The 22,043-nt window shown below is 44.5% G+C and overlaps 1 protein-coding gene across 13 annotated transcripts in view; it reads left to right on the top strand.

Annotated features, from left to right (window-relative positions):
- The window catches only part of MYSM1 (Myb like, SWIRM and MPN domains 1), a 68,539-nt gene that overhangs the window by 26,474 nt on the left and 20,022 nt on the right, over positions 1-22,043 (top strand). For 4 of the 13 annotated variants that reach the window (XR_011975859.1, XR_011975858.1, XR_011975860.1 and 1 more), the window contains exon 19: positions 27-84. Coding sequence is in view for 7 of the 13 variants with exons in the window: in XM_072649635.1 (XP_072505736.1) it covers positions 27-84 (58 nt within the window). In the remaining 6 variants the exon portion in view is untranslated. Of the gene's footprint in view, positions 1-26; positions 85-2,273; positions 4,882-10,677; positions 12,256-22,043 lie in introns of those variants that run through there. The other 9 variants (XM_072649632.1, XM_072649639.1, XM_072649633.1 and 6 more) reach the window with 8 other exon arrangements.

Raw genomic sequence — 22,043 nt, 5'->3', positions numbered from 1 at the left:
TTTCTCTTTTCCTATTCTTCCTACAGCAGTGTCCCTATGGATAAACTCTTTCACCGGGATTCTGACCTGACTTGTTTGCAGAAAGTAAGCTGCCTTTTCAAAGGTTCCATTGTTCATAGTCTCTGAAGCTGTCCCTCTCTGTGTGTTCCCTTTATTACTTCTCCCTTTCTAAAACTAGTTTCCAAGAGATAATTAGGAATGTGTTTTGGTGCCCAGGCTTACATGTGAAATGATGATGCCTTAGAATACACTTGTTAGCTTGGAGGGATAAACTTCTAACAGATATTACCACATACAGTGGGTAACATTTTTCTCGTTTCCTTAAGTATAAAAGGCATTGTGGTTAAATCTCAGCTTTGCATTTGATCACTTTAGGACAGGTAGCCTAAACCTCACAACTGAATTGTAACTTGGCTCTTTTCTGGTAAGCATTGTTATCAAGAACTTCCATACCACCCATGAGTTTTCACAGAACTGGAAGAACTGTAACACGATGAAATGACTGTCAGGACACCAAACTCTAGTGATGAGTCACCGGGCTCATCAGGTGACAGTCAGTAGGTGTAAGATACAGCCTAAGATCCTGTATGTGGGTTTCAGAGGCTAACTCTCTGTACCCGAGCAGGATGATGGACCAGTGAGTAGAAGCCAGTTTAGATAGATGATGGTGATGCTAGAATAAGTGTCTGCGTACACTCTGAAGTATGCGGAACTCTGTACCTGTGTTCTCACATTGGAAAAAGCCATGTTTTTTTGGACTGGATGAGTTTGGGATCAATCAACAGAGGCAGCCAGGAAAGCCCATGTCACCTGGGGCCACATGAGTAGATGCCCACAGAAAGGACGGTGCTGGGCCTGTCGTCCTTCACCCTGGGCAGACCCCTTGTGGGTCATCAGGTCTGGTATTGGGCTGAACCAGCCCTGGGGAAGGGCAAGCAGTATTCAGACTGCCAGGTGAGACCTGACAACAAACATGGGGGTTAATCCTCAAGAAGTATCTTTGAAGTGATCCTGTTTGAGGGTCTAGCCTGCGTCAAACTTAGCTGTAGCCTGGTGAGCCTCTGAAAAGAAAGCAGCTAACAAGGAGCACTGCTCAGAATCGGAAGAGGGGGCTGCAAGGGCTGGCCCCATGTGCAGGTAAGTGCTTCTGGTGGTAGAAGGTGGCCGAGGGGAGCCTGGCCAAATCTGTGCTCCCGTCAGTTCGTACTTCCTGACCTGGATGCTTGAGTTAACTCAGAGGGGAAACAACAGCTGTTTGGTTTTCCATCCCCTGCAAGTCTTTGTTCTTGTCTGATGAGTTGAGACCAGTCAAGGCACGTGGATGTTTTTTAAAGCTTCATTTGGATTGGGGCATTTGAAGTGTATTCTGAATATTGTGCACAAAGTATCTTGTTTGGTGTAGAGCTCAGTGTTGTATGTCACATAGTCACCGGATCACAAAGAGGGGCGGGGTCACAGTTGTAGACCTGACGAGGACCCTGATGCCATCTTGTCCAACCTGTACCTGACAAGCACCCAACATCTTCCAAGCACTCCTCTAGCCTCAGAGACCTGGGAGGGCAGGGAGCCCCCTCCCCAACATGGGAGTGCTTCAGATGCTTGAAGATGACCCATGTTCACTTCTATAAAGATAAGAGTCAAACTGAGAAGCATCTGCTGTCCAACAACAAGTCACATACCAAGAGTTGGTGGATCGGCATAAGTATAATCTGAAAAGTTGTGTAACCTCCTTCTGCCTCCATGGAAGGAATGTCCGTGTCTCTTCTTGTCTAGACATGAAGCACAAAGGGGTTTTCCACTCCGCAAGGAAAATGGTTCTTATGTGATGTGTCTCATCAGGGGCTTTTGGTAGAGGGCACTAAGGGGGCAAAACGAAGAAACAAGATTTTCGTCAGTGACCAGATTCCCTTTCATTGGCAGTGATAGGGCATCCATAAAAAGAAAAAACACCTGAAGGAGTTGGAGCTCAGTTTGCTCAGCTGTAGGTCGAGGATAATGTTGCCTGCCCTGCCTCATGCAGTGCTTGTTCTTGGAAGACTTAGAAACAGTGACATCCTCTTCAAATGATCTTACTTGTAGCAGTGCTCCTTCCCATGATCACCCCTTGGTCACAGGAATTTTCTACCTTTGCATGTGTTCTTAGCCAGTGAGAAGGATTCCATAAAACTAGCTTCCATCCCCTCCCCTGAAAACCTGTGAAGTGTTGCGTCTGCCAGGCATCGAATGCATCCATTCTGTATTGCACTAACAGTGAGCATTCTCTTTTAAACCAGCTCTTGGTGTGTCTAAGGAAGACTCTGGGCAAAGTGACTGACAGCCACGTTGTGGAGGAATTCTTGATCCAAGTAGAGAATTTGTTCCTTTGCCATTACAGAAGCAAACCAGAGAAGGGCACGGCTGTAGAGGGCTGCCCTGTGTGCCCATCACAGCTATCACAGTGATGGTTCTAGAAGTGGACGTTTTCATTTTAAAGGTAAAAGGGCATTTGTGAAAATCTGCCTGCACAGTTTTCCAATTGCCCAGTATGCCATTCTGGCAGCAGTGGCAGCAGTGGTAGCTGTGGTACCAATGTTTCATCTAGTAAAGAAATCCAGACTGGAGCTTACAAATCAATCATGTAAACCTACACGCAGTCAGAGAACTTCGGGCTCTCCCCTCAGGGCTCCTGCCAGAAGGTGGCTGAAAGGGGCGTCCATGCAGCAGTGAGGGGGCTCTTGCTTCTGCCCTGTTTCCGTTTACCTGCGAATTTCTTCATTGTTTTCCCCCAACTACCATTGTCGTTTCCATTCCATCTCATAGAGTATTTCTTTTGTTAACAGTAAGGAAGAGGGGAGCAGGTCATGGGGGGATGGAAGACAGGTGGGCACCAGATAAAAGTCCTGCATAAGGTGTGTGTGTGTGTGTGTGTGTATGTATTGAGAGCCAAATGTTTAGTGCATGTGTAGCCACTTGCTATTGTAATAAAGGGAAGACTTAGGAGTGTTGAGTCAAGCTGGTCCCTTAGCTGCAGAAGAATCTTCAAACTCAGAATTTCACCTTTATTAAAAATACTTTCCCTGTGGGCTGTGTCCTTTGGCAACCTTAAAAACTTTTTCCTGCTAGTTCTGAGAAGCAAAAGACAATTGAAAGTGCCAAGGTCTGGAATTGTGTGATTTCTTTTTGTGGTTTTATCTGGATTCAGAGCCCCTTCTGGGTCAGTCTGGGTTTGGGACAGTCCCTTAGACTTTCCTCATCTGTGCTGGGGATTCATCATCCACCCAAGAAAAATCCCTGTCGGCACTCAGTCGTACAAACCAGTTATGTTGCCTGCATAATATTTACTAAGACATCAATTCTGATTAGTTAATTGATTAAAATTAGGGCATTTTGCTTAATCCTCAGTTACTAAGAGAATTTGATTAATTCCTCTCCTCTCTTCTTCCCACCAGCATCCTAACTGATAATCAATCAGCAAGTATTTACCAGGTGCCATGCTAAGTCCTCAGGCTTCACATATGAGTGTGAGACAGTAACTGCCCCATATTTACTAGGGGACCGTGGGATGTTGAATGATCACATATGAGAAGTGAACAAGTAAGCCTGGGAGATTGGAATGTAGAATGTGTGAGTGGTAGTGATGTGCAGTCAGCCTTGGAGGGTGGACTGGATCACATGGTGAAGGCTGTAATGCCCAGTAAAGGCATTTGTTTTGTCCTGAAGTTAGTGGGATACCCCCAAAGCTTCTTGATCAGGAGAGTGACCTAGTCATATCCCTGCTTCTGGAATATGATGTTGGCAGCAATATGGAAACTTCGTGTGTGAGTGAGGGGAGAGATTGGATGTATATAGGGAGATCCTGGAGGAGAAGATTGTACTGCCCAGGCAAGAGGCCATGAGGGCCTGGGCTGGGCATGAAGAGACTGCAGAATTGAGTGTTTCTCCCTAAGCCAGATTCTGGTAACATGGAATCAAGCTTCTTCTTAGACACTGCAGTGTGCAGACCTGCCCTGAGGCAGCATGTCTCCCTGAATGGGGCAAACCATAGCCTCCCTGGGCCTCAGTCTCTTCCCCTGTACAATGAGCAGGTTTGGATTAGATCTCTTAGGGCCTAAAGCATTAGCTTCTACTTCTCCAAATGACCTGGATGTTGTGAATTAGGGCCAGGATAGTTTTCAAATGGAATGTGTCCTGTCTCCCATCTTCCCCTCCCATCCCCACCAAAATCACTGCAGGACCATAAGGTGTTCCACCAGCTGAACCAGCGAGCCAGTGAAACTTGTGGACTGCCGTGGGACTGACCTAGACCATCCCCTGTCTGAGATGGGATAGCTGTCAGGAAAGGTTCTTCTCAGGGATGTGACCCATCCAGTTGTGTTTCAGACAACAGAGAAAGGCCTGACGGGACGTTCTGAGGCAGCCACTCTCTCAGACTCCCTTGCCTATTGAAGCTCTTATTTCATAAATAATAACTCCAGGCCTGCTGGGGGAGAATATGTTTCAACCAGGCAATTAACCAAAATGACTTCGCCTGTTTTCAAATCTGCAGCATTCTGCGCCCCTGAATTGTGCATGATATAAAAGCTTGCTTTGTCATCCATTCTAAATGGATTATATAACTTGGTTCTCCTGCTGCTCCTTCCCCAAAGGCCCTCAGCCTCCTCAGAAAAGCAGACCTCTCCTCAGGCGGTGTTATACACAAAGAGCAAAACCATGCTATATGTAGATAGCATCTATTTGTACAAACATGCAGCATCTTTATCAGGATAAGCAGACCTTGTGTCCTTTGTAACCTGCTGTAGAATACTAAAAGGCCCAGTGACCTCTCTGGGCTGTGGCCTTGTTCAAGAAATGAAAGGAAAATGCCCCCAAAGTGGAAGATAAATAAAAAGATGGAAAACTAAACTTGACTTTTTTTCTTTCATTCAGCAAGCATTTATTAAACACCTGCTGTGTGCCAGGCACTTGTACCAGGAGCTAAGAGTAAAGAAATTCCTGATGCCCAAGGGAAAAGCACATGCACCAACCATCGGCACAATGTTATTTTGTGGGAACAGGAGGCACTTGTAAGGGTGTCTGAACATACCTTCTTTTAGAGGCCAGAAATGGAATGTTGTGTGCTCGGTAGAACAAGTAGGCCCAGAAGGCTAGACCACACCTCGGCTGAATAGAGAACCCATTGATAATGAAGCAAGAGACTTTCTAAAGGACCCACTATAGTCAAGTCTGAATTCACCCTGCTTGGCCGCAGTGTACTCTTCTAGGCTTATTCCCCATCGATCCCACTTGAGGAAAGGAAAATGACCCTCATGCCCTCCATGCTTTCTTTACCTATCCATCTGCTTTCATTCTTCCCTATGTTTAGGAGACTGCCTTGTACCCGCCTCCTCCTTGAGATTCTACCCATCCTTGGAGGTCTTCAAGCAAAGGTTGGCTGGGTGGCCACCTGTCTAGTATATTATAGTAAGTTTTGTCTTGGGGCGTCTGGATTGAACGAGATGTCCATAGAACACCCATCCAACTCCAGGTCTGACTGAAATGATGCTTCCAATAAGAGCTCCCTGATCATTTCCCTGCCCTCTCCCTCCTAGTAACTCATATAATTCCCATTCTCTTTTTTTTTTTTTTTTATGGATCTCTCTCTTTCTTCACCATACAATTTCTGAGCATCCCCTTTATGGTGGCATTCCCATCATACCTAGCATGAGGCCAAGCACATCATGAGCATGTTATCGTTGAATGGAAACAACAGCACAAAATCTTTCAATAATCATTTCAAGGCCTACCTTCCACATTGATGAATCCAGGAGTTGAGTTCATTTTCTCTCCAATTTCTTACTGGCTTCTGTCTGCCCCAAGGTGGGGATTTTTGCTTTAGAATCTCTCATACGTGAGGGGAACAAGATTTCTGAGCTGGATGTTAAAAATCCATGCTGTGGAGTCACACCTGTACCCCTCTCTGTTCAATAAAGCTGGAGGACTCTTACCAAAAATTTCAGTCACTTCAAGAGTTTTCCAAAACAATGTAGTATTTGCAATTCTGAGTTCAGGGGATAGTCATGGATTAGAAATTGGAGCCTCATCTTAGAGGGAAAACCAGCAGTTTGTCCCTTTAAGTGAAACTAGCAACTTAGACCTATTCCTTTTTTTTGGCTAAGTACTTCTGACTTCCATCCAACAAGAAATATTTCCTAAAGAGCTGAAATTTGCCAGGTACTGTGCAGGGACAGTGTGGAGGCAGGAGCATTGTTTATGGAAAACAACTGGGCAGCTGGACTGGAGAGTGAGCAAAGGAGGAAATTAGTCCTGAAAGACATGCTGTGTAGAACTTTGAATGGTAGGCTGAGGGTTTTGTATTTTTATGTGGGAGATAGATTTTCCATTTGACTTGGTGATATTCAGGTCTAGAGCGGCCACAGTGTGATGAAAAGACCATTGGACTTTGTCACTGGCTTTGTGACCTTGGGCAAGACGTTGAACTACAGTTTCCTCAGCTGTAAAATGAGACATAGACCTAGTGTGGTAAGAGGAGATGAATGCTTAGCCAGTCATATCCCTTCTCCGGGCCTCAGTTTCCTCTGTAGTCAAATGAAAGCATTAGACTAGATAATCTAAAAACCCCTTCTTGCTCTAGACAGGTGGTGCTGGATGCCATGTTATCTATGTATTTCAGCCTGAAACATAATTTTGTCTTTCTCATGGAATTCCTTGACCTATGAAGGTTGTTACTTAAGGAAACATTGAGTAGATTAGGAACGCACATTAATATAATTGATGCAGCAGAGGCCAAAATTGCCTTCGCCCATGATGAATGAATCACACGACCTTCTCTGTGAAAGGGCAGAGAGGGATGTAATGGGAAGATTCCCAAGTCAGCAGAACTGGGTTTGGATTTCATCTCTAGGACTGAGTACTTGTGTGAATTTGGGCACATCACTTACTCCTGGGGCCTCAGTTTCCTGCTCTCTAACATGGAATCAGACTAAATCATCTCTAAAGTCCCTTCCCATACTAATATCCCATGTTCTAAGGTCTCTTCAAATTCTAATATCGTGTCTGGTAAGGCCTTTTCCAGATCTAAATCTTATATGAGTTTAAATGCCAAATGTATTCTAGGATTTTAATGAAAATAGTAAGGCCCACCTGGAGATCCAGTGAAAACCACTAGAGGGCACTCTGTTACAGTGAGTTATTTAAGAGACCATTCCCAGTACATGAACTTGGGAGCTGGTGTAAATGAACCCAGGTGGGACAGCGCATGTTGCTGAAAGCTAACCTCTCATGGCAAGCATTCACCGGAGCACATGATTGACCCTCAGATTAGCTAGTCTAGCTTTGGCAAAGGAATTCAGTAACCCTTGGAAATAGCCAACAAGATCCGCCTTGGGTTCAGTTTGGTTCAACAAGGATTTGTTAAGCTCCTGTGACCTAGAGGGCATCTCTCCCAGTTGAAATTGAGTTTACTTGCCCCAGAATTCACATAGAACTTTGTGCTTCTCATATATTAGTTACAGTGAACCTTATGGACCAGACCCAACTTTTCATCTGCATGGATGTTTCAGTCTCTCAGTGAGGAGCTCCTTCCACCACCTTTGCCTGTCTCCTGACCTACAGATTTAGAGCTGCCTTTGGCAACAAGGAATCAGTTGACTTGCCCATGGTCACCTAGCCAGTATGTGTCAGAGATGGGACTTGAACCAGGTCTTCCTGTCTCCTAGGCCAGCTCTCTACCCATGATACCACACCATCTCTTCTTACAATTATGGGATAAGGGACCGCCCTTGTGATTTCCGTAGTATAGGACCTACTACAATGAGGGAATTCCTTCTAACAGTGCAGGTCAGCCCTTCTCAGAAGAAAAGATCTCAAATCCAGTATGAGTCAGAGGAAGGGCTTGATCCCAGCTCTTGCTGGCCTTGGTCAGCTCTCTCAGTGCTATGTCGTGATGCATTTCACTTATAATTATGCAGCCCCAATTTTATAGATAAGGGAAAGTGAGTCCCAGGGCAGTGGAGGAACTTGCTCAAGGTCACACAGCCTCCTAATCCAACTCTTCCCATGATACCTTGTTGCCTATATGTTATGGTTATTTGTGAATGGCTGGACTCTAGGAAACAGTCACACCCCTCAGAGCAGGGCCCTGTTGTCACATCTTCTGTCATTTTACAATTCCTCCCAGCACCTGGAACTTCATCTGCTTGAGAAGCTTCTGTTCAGCTGAATCTTAAACGTGAAGGCTGGTTGTGAGGCAGGCCAGCGCTGCTCACTCAGATGCAGAGAGAGACCAAACACAGAAGCCCGTTTTTGGGTCGCACTGTGAGGTTCTTAAGAAGTGCTTTCACTGTGTGTATGTAACGTACTTCATAAGCTTAAAAAGAGATCGATGTGAGGCTTGTTACCTCAGAGTCAGCCTGGCACAGGGGAAAGAACGCCTGACTTGGAGTCCAAGGACACCCGTTCAGACCGTGACACTGAATGACCTCGAGGCCAGTCACAGCTGCTCTGAAACTGTTTCCTTATTGAGAAAAAAAATCTAAACTAACAACAAAAAAGTCGGGCTTTTCCTGCGTCCTTAGCGCTGTGCTAAGTACTTCTGTAAATCATATTTCATCCTTAACCCTGTGAGGTAAGTGCTGTTATTATCCATATCGTACAGCACTTAGCACAGTCCTGGTATACAATAGGTGCTTCATAAATGTTTATTGATTGAATATTAATAGATGAAAAAACTGAGGCAGACAGAGGTAAAGTGACTTTCCCAGGGTCACATAGTTATTAAGTACTTGAACTCGGGTCTTCCTGACTCCAAGTCCACAGCCTTATCCACTGGACAACCCAGCTACTTCTGTATAATAGTGGCTTAGAGGAGAGGGCAGAGAGGGCAGTGGACAAGATCACCTTTAAGGCCCTTTCCAGGTCCTATCATCCTTCATCCCACAATGCTTACAATAATCCTTCTTGGCAAGTATGTAAGAGATGGGAGGCTGAATCTAAGTGGGTTACTTCTTTCCCATGATCCCATAGCTGCTAGTGGCCAGAACTTCCCCTCTGTACCAGATGTGCATCAGAGAGAGCCAAATGGAGGTAGCTGGAACCATGGCTTCTATACCCAATTCTGATACTGATGTAATGCACCTGATCTTTGAGGACCGTCACCCCAGGTCCTCTGTTCAGATGAGCCTGGTCCCTAAACCTCAGCTCCATCTTGTTCTTAGGATTCAGAGGTTCCCCTGAGGAGCCAGAAGAATTCCCCTAAGGCTTTTGACTAGGTAGCTTTCCTACCAAGAGTCCCAGACAAGAAACATTTAATCAACCAGCCCGAAGTCATTGGGTGTCTTTTTGTTTGTTTGTTTTTAATGAGTATCCATTAATACTTAACCTCTGCCACCCTTGCTAGATGACCTTGGGGAAGTTCTTCCTCTCTGGTCAACACTTTCTCCACTATTAAATGCAGATGGGCTCCATGTGCTCTGAGAGCCCTTCCAGATCAAACATGCTATGGTTTCATAGGATAAATTTTAGGTCATTTCATAATTCCAAGGTCCCTTTTAGCTGAAGCTCAGAATGGGGTGTAAATACACAGGACTCAGCCAGTACTGCTCAGAAGACCAGTTTGGTTGTAACTCCCTCCAAAAGATGCTGCTTTTCTAAAGTGTGACAGAACTGAAGCCCACTGAATTTAATTTTCTAATCAGAGGGAATTCATACAGGGATCTGGACCAAAAAGCCATTTGGGAAAGTCGGAGGCCCTTCTTCCTCCCTGACTGAAGTCAAACAGTCTCCTAAGTTCTGCTTGATCTTGGCTTGTTCTGTGCATCTGAAGGTGAAATTAGACTCGTAAATGTATCCACTTCCCAAATTGTATTCCATCCTGATCGTATCTTGGATAACTAGAGAGTCTTAAATTTAGAGCCAGCCGGGACCTTACAGGTCAAACAGTTCAATCATCTTGTTTTCCAGGTAAAGAAACCAAGGTCCAGAGGGATTGTGTCTTGCCCATAGACCCACTGCCTCTATTCAGTTCCAGAAATGTTAACCATCTGCTATCACAAATCCCTATGATAGAGATATAAAGACGGGAAAGCAACACAGTTTCTACCTTGCTTTGAAGCAGCTGGTGAGATAGAGGGCTGGACCTGGAGTCAGGAAGACCTAAACTCAAATCCTGCCTCAGACATTTATTAGCTGTGTGACCCTGAGCAAGTCACTTAACCTCTGTTTGCCTCGGTTTCCTCACCTGTGGAATAATAATAGTACCTACCTCCCAAGATTACTGTGGGATTAAATGTGCATAGTACCTGGCACATAGTAGGTGCTTAATAAATACATGTTTCCTTCCTTCCTTGCTTGAGACATTTACAATCTGCGAGTGCATTGCAGTGAGAAGAGCCCTGACTTTTGGAGTCAGGAGCCCTGGGTTTGAGTCCAGGCCTTGATACGTGCCAGCTATGTGACTTTGTGACTCGGTTCACATTTTAGGGTCCAGGTTTCCTTGTCATCCGATGGGGATAGGGATATAAGATGTCTCCTAGCTCGCCTACAGCATGAAAATCCTACGGTCACAGAAGAGATAAGCATTTCCTATCCCTGCCTTTTGATGACAAAGTGAGGGGATATGGGTGTGGAGTACTGCCTCCACTGTCAGATGTCATCAAGGCATAAATTAGTTTTGGTTAACAATTTTTTTTCCTTTGTTACAAGGAAAGATTACAAAGGACAAGAAATATCTGAAAATTACTGCGATGTGAAAGAAAGAGGTATTAATAAAAAAAAAAACCCTGTAAATCTTTGGTCTGAACTTATGTTTTCATCAATGTGGGAAACTCCCCTGGTAGACACTCCCTTCACTGATACAGATCATCAGTATGGCTATAACTTAGAGTTTTAGGTAGTAGACTGGCACACAGAGAGGTTCTAAGGGATTTACCCCTGTCCAGTCATCCAGGACAGATTTGAACCCAGGTTTTCCTGACGTCAAAGGCAGCCTTCTCTCTAACATGCTGCCTCAGCCAGCGTTCCTTTGATGTGATAATAAGGTAGAAAGTCATGATGGTTAAAAAAAAGATGGGGATAAAATTCTCTAGAAAAATTTTAGGAATAAGCCATCATACATGTAGCTAAAGTGGGAGAAAGGAGAGGTAGCCAGCTCTATTTGTCCAAACCAAATCCCTTTTCCCCACTTGGAAAATCCCTAAGTGATGACAGTAACTTTTCCCTCACTAGCTAAACACAGCCTAGGTTTCCCATCCCAAGCAGAGGATGGGAAAATAAACCACACCCTGGCCAGACCTGTTCCTCCAGCAAGAACAGGTGGCCAGCATACTCCTCCTCCTGCAGTTATGGTGGGAGGAGATCAGACCTTCGTCTTCCTGAAAGGGCAGATCTGAGAAGGAAGGGGGCCATGCTCCAACTTCCATGAGCCCATCAAACCAGATAGTATGAGTATTGCCTCCATTTTACAGATGAGGAAACACATCTCAGTTCCTGCATTGACCCTATGAGAAAGGCAGTGCCGAGATGTGGGAGAGGATATACCATTTGTGCAGGGATTCCATGTTCCCTCAATACTTGAGAGGACATCATTGATTAGGGAAAATGCTTTGCCATCTAGATTAAGAAAGCTGTATATGAGCCCCACAACATGGCCATGTTAGGATGCCCATGGTGTCTGATTGAGTAGGGACACTTTCCATGAGCCAAATTTAAAATGAAGAAGGGAGTTGTTCATGAGGTGGTGAGATGTAGGATTATGATACTGGAGGGGAGGTAGCAGAAAATGCAGTCATATTCTGAGTGCCAGCATCCTTCCTGGAGTTTGCTAATGATGACAAGAGCTAAGGCTCCAGGTTTTGGAGTTCTTTCTGTAGCTGTACAGAGAAGCTAGAGTCACTGAGACTACCAAGGTACAAGGGAAATGATTAAGCAGAGGCTGCTTTGTTTCTAAAAGCCTTTTGTAAATGAACTCATGGGTTCCTCTCAAGCTGTGTGAAGAAACCAAGAGGCTGACTGGGACATCAAACCAGTTTTCTGAGGCTGGTTACTATTTGGGAATGGGTGCCTGGGATGTTTTATACCTGATCTAATCTCGTGTGATTTACTTAGCTAAATGTCTACTCCTATTTCATGAGCCATTGGACTCTGTCCACTGTGTCACCAACCCGCCCCACGTTAGGTAGCTTTGTCCTTGGGGGGAGGGGAGGAACAAGAGGAGAGGGAGATGGGGCGGTGTCCTGGCCAGACCAAACTGGTCTCCTGGCTCCAAGACTTGAGGATTTTTTTTTTACTTTATTTTTATTATTATCATTATTTAGTTTTTTACTTATATATTTTTTGTTTTCAACATTCACTTTTACAAGATTTTGAAATCTAAATTTTCCCCCTCCCTTCCCTCCTCTCACCCTCTCCCCAAAATGGCATGCAATTTGATATAGGCAATACATGTACAATCATATTAAGCGTATTTCCACATTAGTCACGTTGTGAAAGAAAAATCAGAGCAAAAGGGAAAAGCCATGAAAAAGAAAGAAAGAAAATAGTATACTTCGATCTCCATTGAGATGCCATAGTTCTTTCTCTGGATGCAGACAGCATTTTCCATCATGAGTCTTTTGGAATTGTGAGTTCTTTCCCCTGTAACATACTTCCTGAGTTTGGATTTGTAGCTGTCCCAGTTCATGATCAGAGAACTGAACTCTTTTTCTTGACAGAATTTTAGTGTTGGGAGGAACCTTGGAGTTCACATAATTCAACCTTCTGATTTGATGACAATAATGTTTTCTTACAGATGAGAATACTGAGAATTTAAAGGGATTTTGCCCTTAGGGTCAGTCATACATCCTTAGGATGAGAGCTGGGACCTGAAACCAAATTTTTCCTGTTCTCATCACTGGGCCACAGTGCTTCACCTTTTAATGGTAGTAAAATTTCCAGTGTAGATTTTGGTAAGCTTGTTTTTTAAGATTAATTCTTTGAGTCAAGAGCTGGTCATTTGGTGATGTGCCAGCCCAAAATGCTTGAGGGGGCTGCAGCAAGATGGAGCTTCCCAGGAGCCAGGAGATTGTGTGCCTTTCTCCATCTTTTGCCTCCATCAGATCTCACGTGAAGAATCCCATGTGAAAGCAGTGGGCTTTCCATTGGAGGGCACCCAGCAGGTAGAGACAAGGATGGCCCTTATCAGTTAGAAGGCTATCCTGACTCAAATCACGAGATTCCAAGGCCCTCACATGAGCCTAGCTGGGCTGAGTGAGCCCCGCCCTGTCTTGTCCCTAAAGATCTAATTCTGTTTGCCTGCTTGGACTCAGCCAAGGGGCCCAGCTCTGTGCTTTGGTTTCCAGCCTGACAAATAGAGTTTATAAGCCTGAAGTCCCTCTGGAGAGTGATGGATGGAAGGAGACAGTCTGAGGGTGAGAGGTCATCCCCATGCACAGAGCAGGTTTGAATTCTTGTGCCTGTTTTCTAGATGAGAAGTTTAGCAATTTGCCTGTAGGTCTTATAAGGGCAAAACTGATATTAAAATAAATATATCCAAGTGACTAAACTGGTCTCACCCTTTTGACCCAGAAATCTCAGTGCTTGGCTCCATACTCCAAGGAGGTCGGAGAAGAAAAGGCCAGTGCATACCGAAAATCTTCAGGGCTCATCTTTAGTTGGGGATCACAATTGGGTTCTGAGTACAGGACACTGCCAGCACCCTCTGGGGGTGTGCCCCACCCAGCCAAGCCCTGGCACCCTGCACCTGAGGCCTACTTCCTTCTCTTTAAGGTCGGGAAATGATTAGAGTCGTGGATTTCCTCAAGCTGAAAGTAGTTCTAGGGCTTATCTGTCCTAGTCCTTCATTTTACTGAGAAGGAAATGGCCGTCCCAAGGGTGATGTCATTTTCCCAAGGTTACACCAGGAGTTAACAGTAGATTCCAATCTCAGAAGAGTTGGGCTATTAGAAGAACCAAAGCTAGGATTCAGGTCCTGTGGGGGAAGGAAGTGGAGATTCTGGATGGAGAGTACAGAGAGTACTAGGTATGGAGTCAAAGACCCTAGCCATTAAGCAGAAGATGCAGGATTCAAACCCAGGATTTTGGACTTTATATCCAGCTCTCTATCTATGATTTACTAGCCCTATTCAGCCCTCCCTCACTCAAATCAAAGTCAACTGCAAGTCATCATCTGATGTCATGGTCCTCTTCAGCAACAAAGGACAAACACAACAACAAGGCCTCTTACTTTGAGTAGGTCACTGTCCTCTTTCTAGGCCTCAGTTTCCTCATCTCAAGTCAAATCATTCGATTTTGCACATATACCAGGGCTGCTCCATGCCCGGTGCCATGTGGAATGCTGGAAATAAAGAGGGAGCCAGCTTCTTACTGCAATGTCTAAGGTCCCTTCCATTTCTAACCCCTGTAACAACATGTGAGTCCAGGGGCTGTGATAATGTATGATGAATGACATACAAGGCACATGGAACAAGCACCCCTACGTGCCAAGCTTGAGCTGAGTGCTTAGAGATAGCAAGAAAAGCGAAAGCTGTCCCTGCCCTCAGGGAACTTATAGTCAAATGGGAGAAACAACATGCCAGCAACTATGTACATGTAAGATGTATGTTAACACGTACAGACTCATATTAATGCAAGATTTATAAAGTATTTCTCTACAAAGTGGTGACATGGAGTCAGGAGATCCAGATTGGAATTTTGGCTCTGACTCTTAGCTGTAATGTACAGTCATAATTAGCCATAACTATTGTCGTAGGACACTAGAACAAGAAGGGACCTAGAAATCACTGAGTCCAACCCCCTCATTTTACCGATGAGGAGACTAAGGCCCACAGAGATAAAATGACTCCCTCCGAGTCACACAGCTGGTGAACCTGAATTTGATATTCAGGACCCCCGATACCAAATCTGGCACTGCCTTTCTGAGGGCCAAGGTCATTGCCAAGGAAATCAGGGAAGGCTTTCTGGAAGAGGTGGTGTTTTAATCAGGCAGGCACACCTAGCTGCCTGCCTGGAACATAGTAGGTACTTAATAATTGTTTGCTGATGGATCGAGTTGTAGGTAAATGTCCTGGCTCCCATACCAGGGCTCATCCACTTCCTTTTGGCCTTTGCATCTCTCCAGGCATACTTGGCCTAGCTTTTCACCTAAGCACAGTCAAGAGCCCCAAATGGAGGGGCTTTGAAATCTTATTTTAATTGATGTATGTTAGTGTTCTACTACCTTCATTTCCAAGTACACCTCTCGCCTCACCCAGTGACATAAACAATGTTATAGCAGCATCCCTCGTAACAAAGGTCTTCAAGGAAAGGGACAGAAAGCAATTCAGAAAAACCAAGCTCCACGCATCCATTTCTGACAATATCTGGGATATTCCACATCTGTCGTCTCCCACCTCTTCGAGGAAAAGAGGGAGATGCATTTTCTCAACTCTTCTTCAACACCAAGCTTGGCCATTATAATTTCCAGGGAAGAATATTTTTTAAAAATAAATTTTGATTGCTACATTTTGTTTTTATACTGCCCATGTTTCCCCATGTATCCATCCTTTGCCTCCCCTCCTCCCAGACACAACCCCTTATACTACCAAATAAATATCAGCAAAAATCACCAGTGCATGTGGGAAAATCTGACATGATATTTAGGCTGTGGTGCACCTCCCTGGCAAAGAGCAGAATGAAGCCTTGCTCTTTGTAGCCAAGCTTGGCCTTTTTATTTAGCGTGTTTTACGTGGCTGTTTTCCTGGCTCTGCTCACTTTGTGTCAAGTCACCGGAGTCTTCCCATGCTCCTCCATAATTGTCATATTCACCATTTCTTACAGTGCTGGATCCTTTCGTTCATGTATCACCACTCAGTTTATCCATTTTCCAATTCGCAGACATCAACTTTGATTCCCATTCTTTGTTATCCCAAAAGAAAAAAGAGCCCATGTGACTGTTGGTACATAGGGGCCTTTTCTGTTTGTGACCTCTTTGTGACATATGCCTGGCAGTGGAATTTCTGGGCCAGAGAGTCCAGACATTAGTCACTTGGAAGAATTGACTTTTAAGGGAAGATTTGTCCACGTGTGACCAGAGAGAAATTGTGATTAAGCTTCTTCAGTTTCCTCATCTGGGAAATGGGAACAAGAATTTGAATCTGCTGTGCTCAAATCTCAGTCTCCTGCCTTCCAGGCCTGGGCAGCCTACCAGGGCAGGCTGACCTCTCTCTCTGCTGTTAGACTAGGGCCAAACCTGAACCGAAGGAGGTCTTTTGGACCCCAGAGGGTCTGCCCCTGTTGCCTACGGGCAAATGACCTCAGAAACCAGGTGTCGTTTATTGAGAAGAGTGAGAATCAAACAAGCTGTTTCTACTCAAAAATAGACCCATGACTTCATATTGCACCTTTTACGAGGACTGGCAGGCTCTGGGCACAAATTAGCTTAACTGCTTCCAGCAGTAATATTGATGAGTCCCATCTCAGTCCCTTCCTTCCCCATCAGATGGGGTGAGATCATCTGGAAGGCCTGGTCAGACAGTTTTGTGCTAGGCATTCAGATATGAATTTCTCACTATTCAGAGAAAAAAGGAAGAAGTAAAGGCAGCCCGGGAGTTGACTCAAATTGTTACAAATTCAATTCATTCTCCCTCTTAATGTCTCTCTCTGTCTTGCCCTTAATGTTTTGACCAGGACCATCCTCCCCATCGCATGCCCGCCCCACCCCTTCTTACCTCTTACCTGCATTATTTCAACAGCTTCCAAATTGTCTTCCCACTGACCACCATCCTGCCTTAGGTCCTTGTTACTTCTTGCCTCTTTCCAGGGCCACCCATTCAAATCCACCCTGCACATAGTTGCCCCAAATGAGGCATGTCCTATGGCATTATTCCCTGTTAAATTCTTTAGGGGCCCCCAGTACTCAATTCCTTGGTACACTATTCAAAGCCTTTCCCATACACTGGCCTCAGACAACATCCCCATCCAGCTACTCTCTCTCCTTTTTGCTGTCCTCAGGGGAGACCCTCTCCAGTTGCCTTGATCTATATCTGGTCACTGGACTCAGATGGCTCAGGAGGAGAAAGTGAGGGCCTCCCTCACTTAAATCCAGCTGCCTTGCAAGTCATGGCATCACCTCCCTGATGTCATAGTCCTCTTGGAGAACAAAAGCCAAACAACATGCCAGCCTCAGACAGATCCTGTGCTGTCCCACCTCTCTGTGTTTGTTTCCACTCTGCAGTACTCACTTGACATCCTTCTTGTCCTTGGAGACGTGGGAAAGGGATCCCCCCCATCTGGGTATCCACTTCCTTCTCTGTTAAGTGAGGTTACAGGCCAGCTGACCTCTAAAGTTGCTTCTAACAAGTCAATGAGTCCATCATGTCCCAGCCACAAGGAATACAAGTGGGACCTGACAGAATCAGAGAATCTCAGAGGTGGAATGGAGCCCAAAGGACACCCTGTGCTGCTCCACCCTGTGCTGCTCCACCCTGAGCCTTGCTGCATCACCACGGAGAAGGGGCCAGCCTCGTGGCCAGCCTGGGCATGGAGACCCCTGACAGAGCTCAGGGCAGGTGTGGGCTGTCCTCAGGGACTTCTTCCTCATGTCAAGCTTACCTTGCCTGTGTTCCTCTTACCCATCATCCTCAGCTCTGCCCTACATGGCCAAGGAGAAGTGTAGGCCTCCCCACACAATAGTCCTTCAATGACTTAAGAGTCATCAGCTCCTATGTCCTGAAGCCCTCTCTTCTGTCAGAGTCCTTATGGGGGAAGTCTTGAGGTCCTTCACTGTTCTCACTGGCTCTCCCAGTCACTCCCTGTGGGACCCTGGATCTCTCTGAACTTATTTCCTCACTGGAAAGAGAAACCCATGAGATGAAGGAGATAAGTGCTAGACTCAGAGTTAGGAAGACCTAGATAGATTCAAATCCTGCCTCAGACACTTACCAGCTGTGTAAGCCAAGGAAAGTGGTAATCTCTGAGTACCTCAGTTTCCTCATCTGTAAAATGGAGATAATAAGAGTTTTTGGTGGGAGGAACAAATGTGATGATGAATGTAAAGCAGTTGGGAACTCTCCAAATGCCATATAAATACATATTGTTTTAAGGTAAATTAATATTATCATCACTAGAAGACTTTTTATGTCCCAGCCAGCTCTACATCCAGGGTCCCATGGACTCTCCAGCTTACCCAGCAAAGAGCTGCATATGCCTCAAGAGAACTTCATGAGGAGAGAAGGTCTTCCATCTACTGAGGGACTGTGGGTTTTCCTTTTGCTATATGTGATCTTGTGGCTTGAGCTTATTTTCACTGCACTCTTGTCAGTCCTTATGGGAGAGGATGCCCTGGAGGGGTGGGGAACCTGTGGGCCTTAAGACCACATGTGGCCCTCTAGGTTCTTGGGTATGGTCTTTCAGCTGACTCTAAGTTTTATAGAATAAATCCTTTTATTAAGAGGAGTTGTTCTGTTAAGTTTGGATTCCGTCAAAGGGCCACACTTGAGGACTTAGAGGCTACAGGTTCCCCAACTCTGCTCTTGGCAGGGATGTTTTTTGTGTCAAACACCCTTACTAGACCATCTCAGTAAATAAGCCTTTTTAAAAACTAATCAACCCTGACTGGCTAATTTATAATCAGTGAGAACCACACTATGTGGGGGCTTGTGAATATCATCCCTAGGACCCCAAGGAGACTCAGCTGTGTTCTGAGGACCCAACCTACAGAAGCACTCAGGAGATGGAAAGTAATCCAAGGGGGAATGCTCAGCACAGATGAGGAAAACAAGTTTCAGAAAGGTCAAGTCATTTGCCCCAAGTCACACAGGAGCATTGCTAAGATCTGAACCCAGGCCCTCTGACTCCAAATCCATTTACTTTCCTCTTCCTGGTATTATTTCCATTAGGAAGATTCTTCCCCCAGGACTGTGGCACTTCTGACTTGCCTTCAAAAGCAATCATTACATTTGCAATCAGATCATCCCTTCAATCCAGGTTACCTAACTGTGGGAGGTGTGGTTCAAGCAGAAAAGTAATGGGGCTGGGCACACAGGAATTTGCTGAGGGGACCATGAGGGTGGATAACAGAGCCTGAAATAAAATACAGTTGGCTGGTTTGGGGTCTTTGATCCATGAAGCACCAGCTTTCCAACAGAGAGCTTGATGAAACAGCCTTCCTGTCAGTATTTGCTGGGACTCCCAGCTCTAATCTGGTTCCAGCCTATTTTGCCATGCCAGTCACACATTCCTCACCCTAAGGACTTGCAGGTGAAACCTCCTCCTCCTGTGCTGTCTCCCTCTGCCCTCTTTAAGAAAGACGGATTGCATTTTCTGTTCCTATCTCTAGTGCTTAATGCTGGGCTTGGCACACAGTAAGTGTTCAATAATTGCTCCATTCATTCATGACAGTCCAGTAGTGCCTTAAATTAATTTCTTTATTTAGTGCCATGCCAATCAAACTACCAAAGAATTGAAGCTTAAATCACTAATAACAAAATATCTGAAGGAACAAAAAGGAATCTTAAGGGGAATAATGAAGAAGAAAGTGGGAGGGAATGAAGACTAGCCAGACTCGAACTCAGATTATACTGGAAAGGAGCAATGATCCAAACACTTTGGGCCTGGGTAAGAAACAGGGAGAGCAATGGGATGGATTAGCCACAATATACAGAAGCAGATGAACCCTGAAGGTGGCAGCTCACTATCAGACAGGTGGAAAGCCTGGCAGAAACTGGATCTAGACCCAGATAAGCTCCACATGAGAACTGTCCAAGACATCACTAACAAATTAGAAGGGGATGGAAGAAATTACTTGTCAAATCTATGGAAGGTGGGGTGTCTATGTTTGGTTCATTACCAACCAAAAAGAGAGACAGACCACCAGTGGAAAAAAAAGGGTATCAAGGAAGGCAAAAGGGATAATTTTGATTACATAAAAAGTTTTTGCCCAAACAAAACCAATGCAGCTAAAATTAGAAGAGAAACAAGTAAACAGGAAAAAAAAATTCTTTGTTGCACATTTCTGTGACAAAGGTCTCATTTCTGAGCTATGCAGGGAATTGATTCAAATTTATAAAACTAAGAACCATTCTCCAGTTAATAAATGGATATTCACAGGATATGAATAGGCAATTTTTAGAGAAAAAAAAATCCAAGTTATCAATAGCCATATAAAAAAATTACTAATAATTAGGGAATTACAATTTAAAATAACTCTCAGATTCCATCTCACACTCCTCAGATTGGCAAAATTGACAAAAAAAGGAAAATGATAAATGCTAAAGGGGCTTCAGGGTGAAAAATACATTAATGCATTGTTGGTAGAGCTGGGAACCGGTCCAGTCATTCTGGAAAGTAATTTGGAACTGTGCCCCAAAAGCTATTAAATTGTATGTATCCTTTGATACCACTACTATGTCTGTATTCCAAAGAGACCAAAGAAAGAAGAAAAGGACCTATGTGTTCAAAATATTTAAAGCAGTTCTGTTTGTGATGACAAATAATTGGAAATTGAGGAGATGCCCATTAATTGGGGAATGACTGAACAAATTAAGGTATATTAAGGTGATTGAATACTATTATAAGGAAGTGAATAGTTTCAGAAAAACCTGGGAAGATTGGTATGAATCAATACAGAGAGAAGTAGGCAGATCCAGAACAGTTTCTACAATAACAGCAATGTGGTAAAAACAAACAAACAAACAACATGGTAAAGACAAGGCAACTTTGAAAGACTTAGGAACTTTGAGCAACTCAATGACTAAACACAATCCAGAGGGCTCATCATGTAACGTGCTGCCTAACCCCTGAGCATAGTGATGGCCTCAACATACAGACTGAGACATGATCTTTTTAGATGTGGTCAATGGGGAAATTTGTTTTCCTTGGCTGCAGTTGTCTGTAGGAGATGTTTTGTTTTTCTTGATTTCTCAATTGAGAAAGTGGATCTTTGTTTGAAAAAAATTAATATTAAAAAAATTATGTTGACAAAATACATTTTATCCTCCCAAGTAGAATGTAAACACTTTGAGAGCAGAGACTAATTTCTGTTTTGTCTTAGTATTCTCAGCATGCTGTGAAGGAATTTGTACACAGTTGGTGCTGAATAAATGAATAAATGTTTGTTGGACTAGATTGAATTAGACTGGATTGATTTAGATTGGTGTCCTAGGGAAGGGGTGGGAAACCTGAGAGGCCCTGCCCTCATGGTTTAGCAGTATTGTTACCCAGCTGCTTACAGAGAGATGACAGACTCAGTAAATAGGATGAGATGTGTGTGCATTTTTGTACATGAGAAGGTGGGAATTTGTTTTGCTTGGCTCTAATATTACCTGTCAATAAAGTTGTAGCTATACTTGAGTGTTTTGTTTTGTTTTCCAGTGGGGACAGGGAGAAAAAATAAATGATTAATTGATAAAAATTGATAAAATTGATAAAAATTAAATTTTTCCAAAAGTTTAGCAGCCAACGAATCCAAGCTGCTCATTTTCTATATGCAAAAATGGAGACTCCGAGAGGAAAAAGTATCCAAAGGCTTGACATGTGGAAGAAGGATTCCTTTTATTTTGCTTGGTCTCTAGGGCAAGACTACAAGTAGTGGAGGGAGGTGGGCACTCCCTGGAGGCAGGATTCATTCAGTATGAAGACAACTCCCTAGGCAATGATTGATCCCATCGAGAAGCCTCCCAAGCCAAGGAACAGACAGGTGTTGGGCTCCAGGAACAATATGGCCCCATGTATTTACCTGGCATGCTGTCTGGAGTGACCTCTGAGGTCCCATTAGATCCTAGTATTTGGGTGCCCAGCAAGTCCCCAAGAGCATCTTCCAGGGAACCCTACATTCTGTGATCCAGGCCCCAGCCATGCGGGGTTCCGTGTACAAATAAATGAACCTGAGGTGAGTCATACCTTTCTTGGGGGAGGTGACCAAACCCACCAGACCTCCTCTTCTGCATGTAGTCACTGGGCTATGCGTAACAGGATCTCCGAGAGGTAACTAGGCAAAAGAGAAAGAACGCAGTCTTCCCCACTCCATGCTCCCTGGGCTTGTCTGAGCATGTAAAATGTTCAGAAAAAAAGAAGCCACTTCCTGGCTGCTCCCTGCT

The sequence above is a fragment of the Notamacropus eugenii genome, chromosome 2, assembly GCF_028372415.1.
Source record: "Notamacropus eugenii isolate mMacEug1 chromosome 2, mMacEug1.pri_v2, whole genome shotgun sequence".
NCBI classification, from domain to species: domain Eukaryota; kingdom Metazoa; phylum Chordata; class Mammalia; order Diprotodontia; family Macropodidae; genus Notamacropus; species Notamacropus eugenii.
This window is presented reverse-complemented; position numbering and strand designations above follow the sequence as displayed.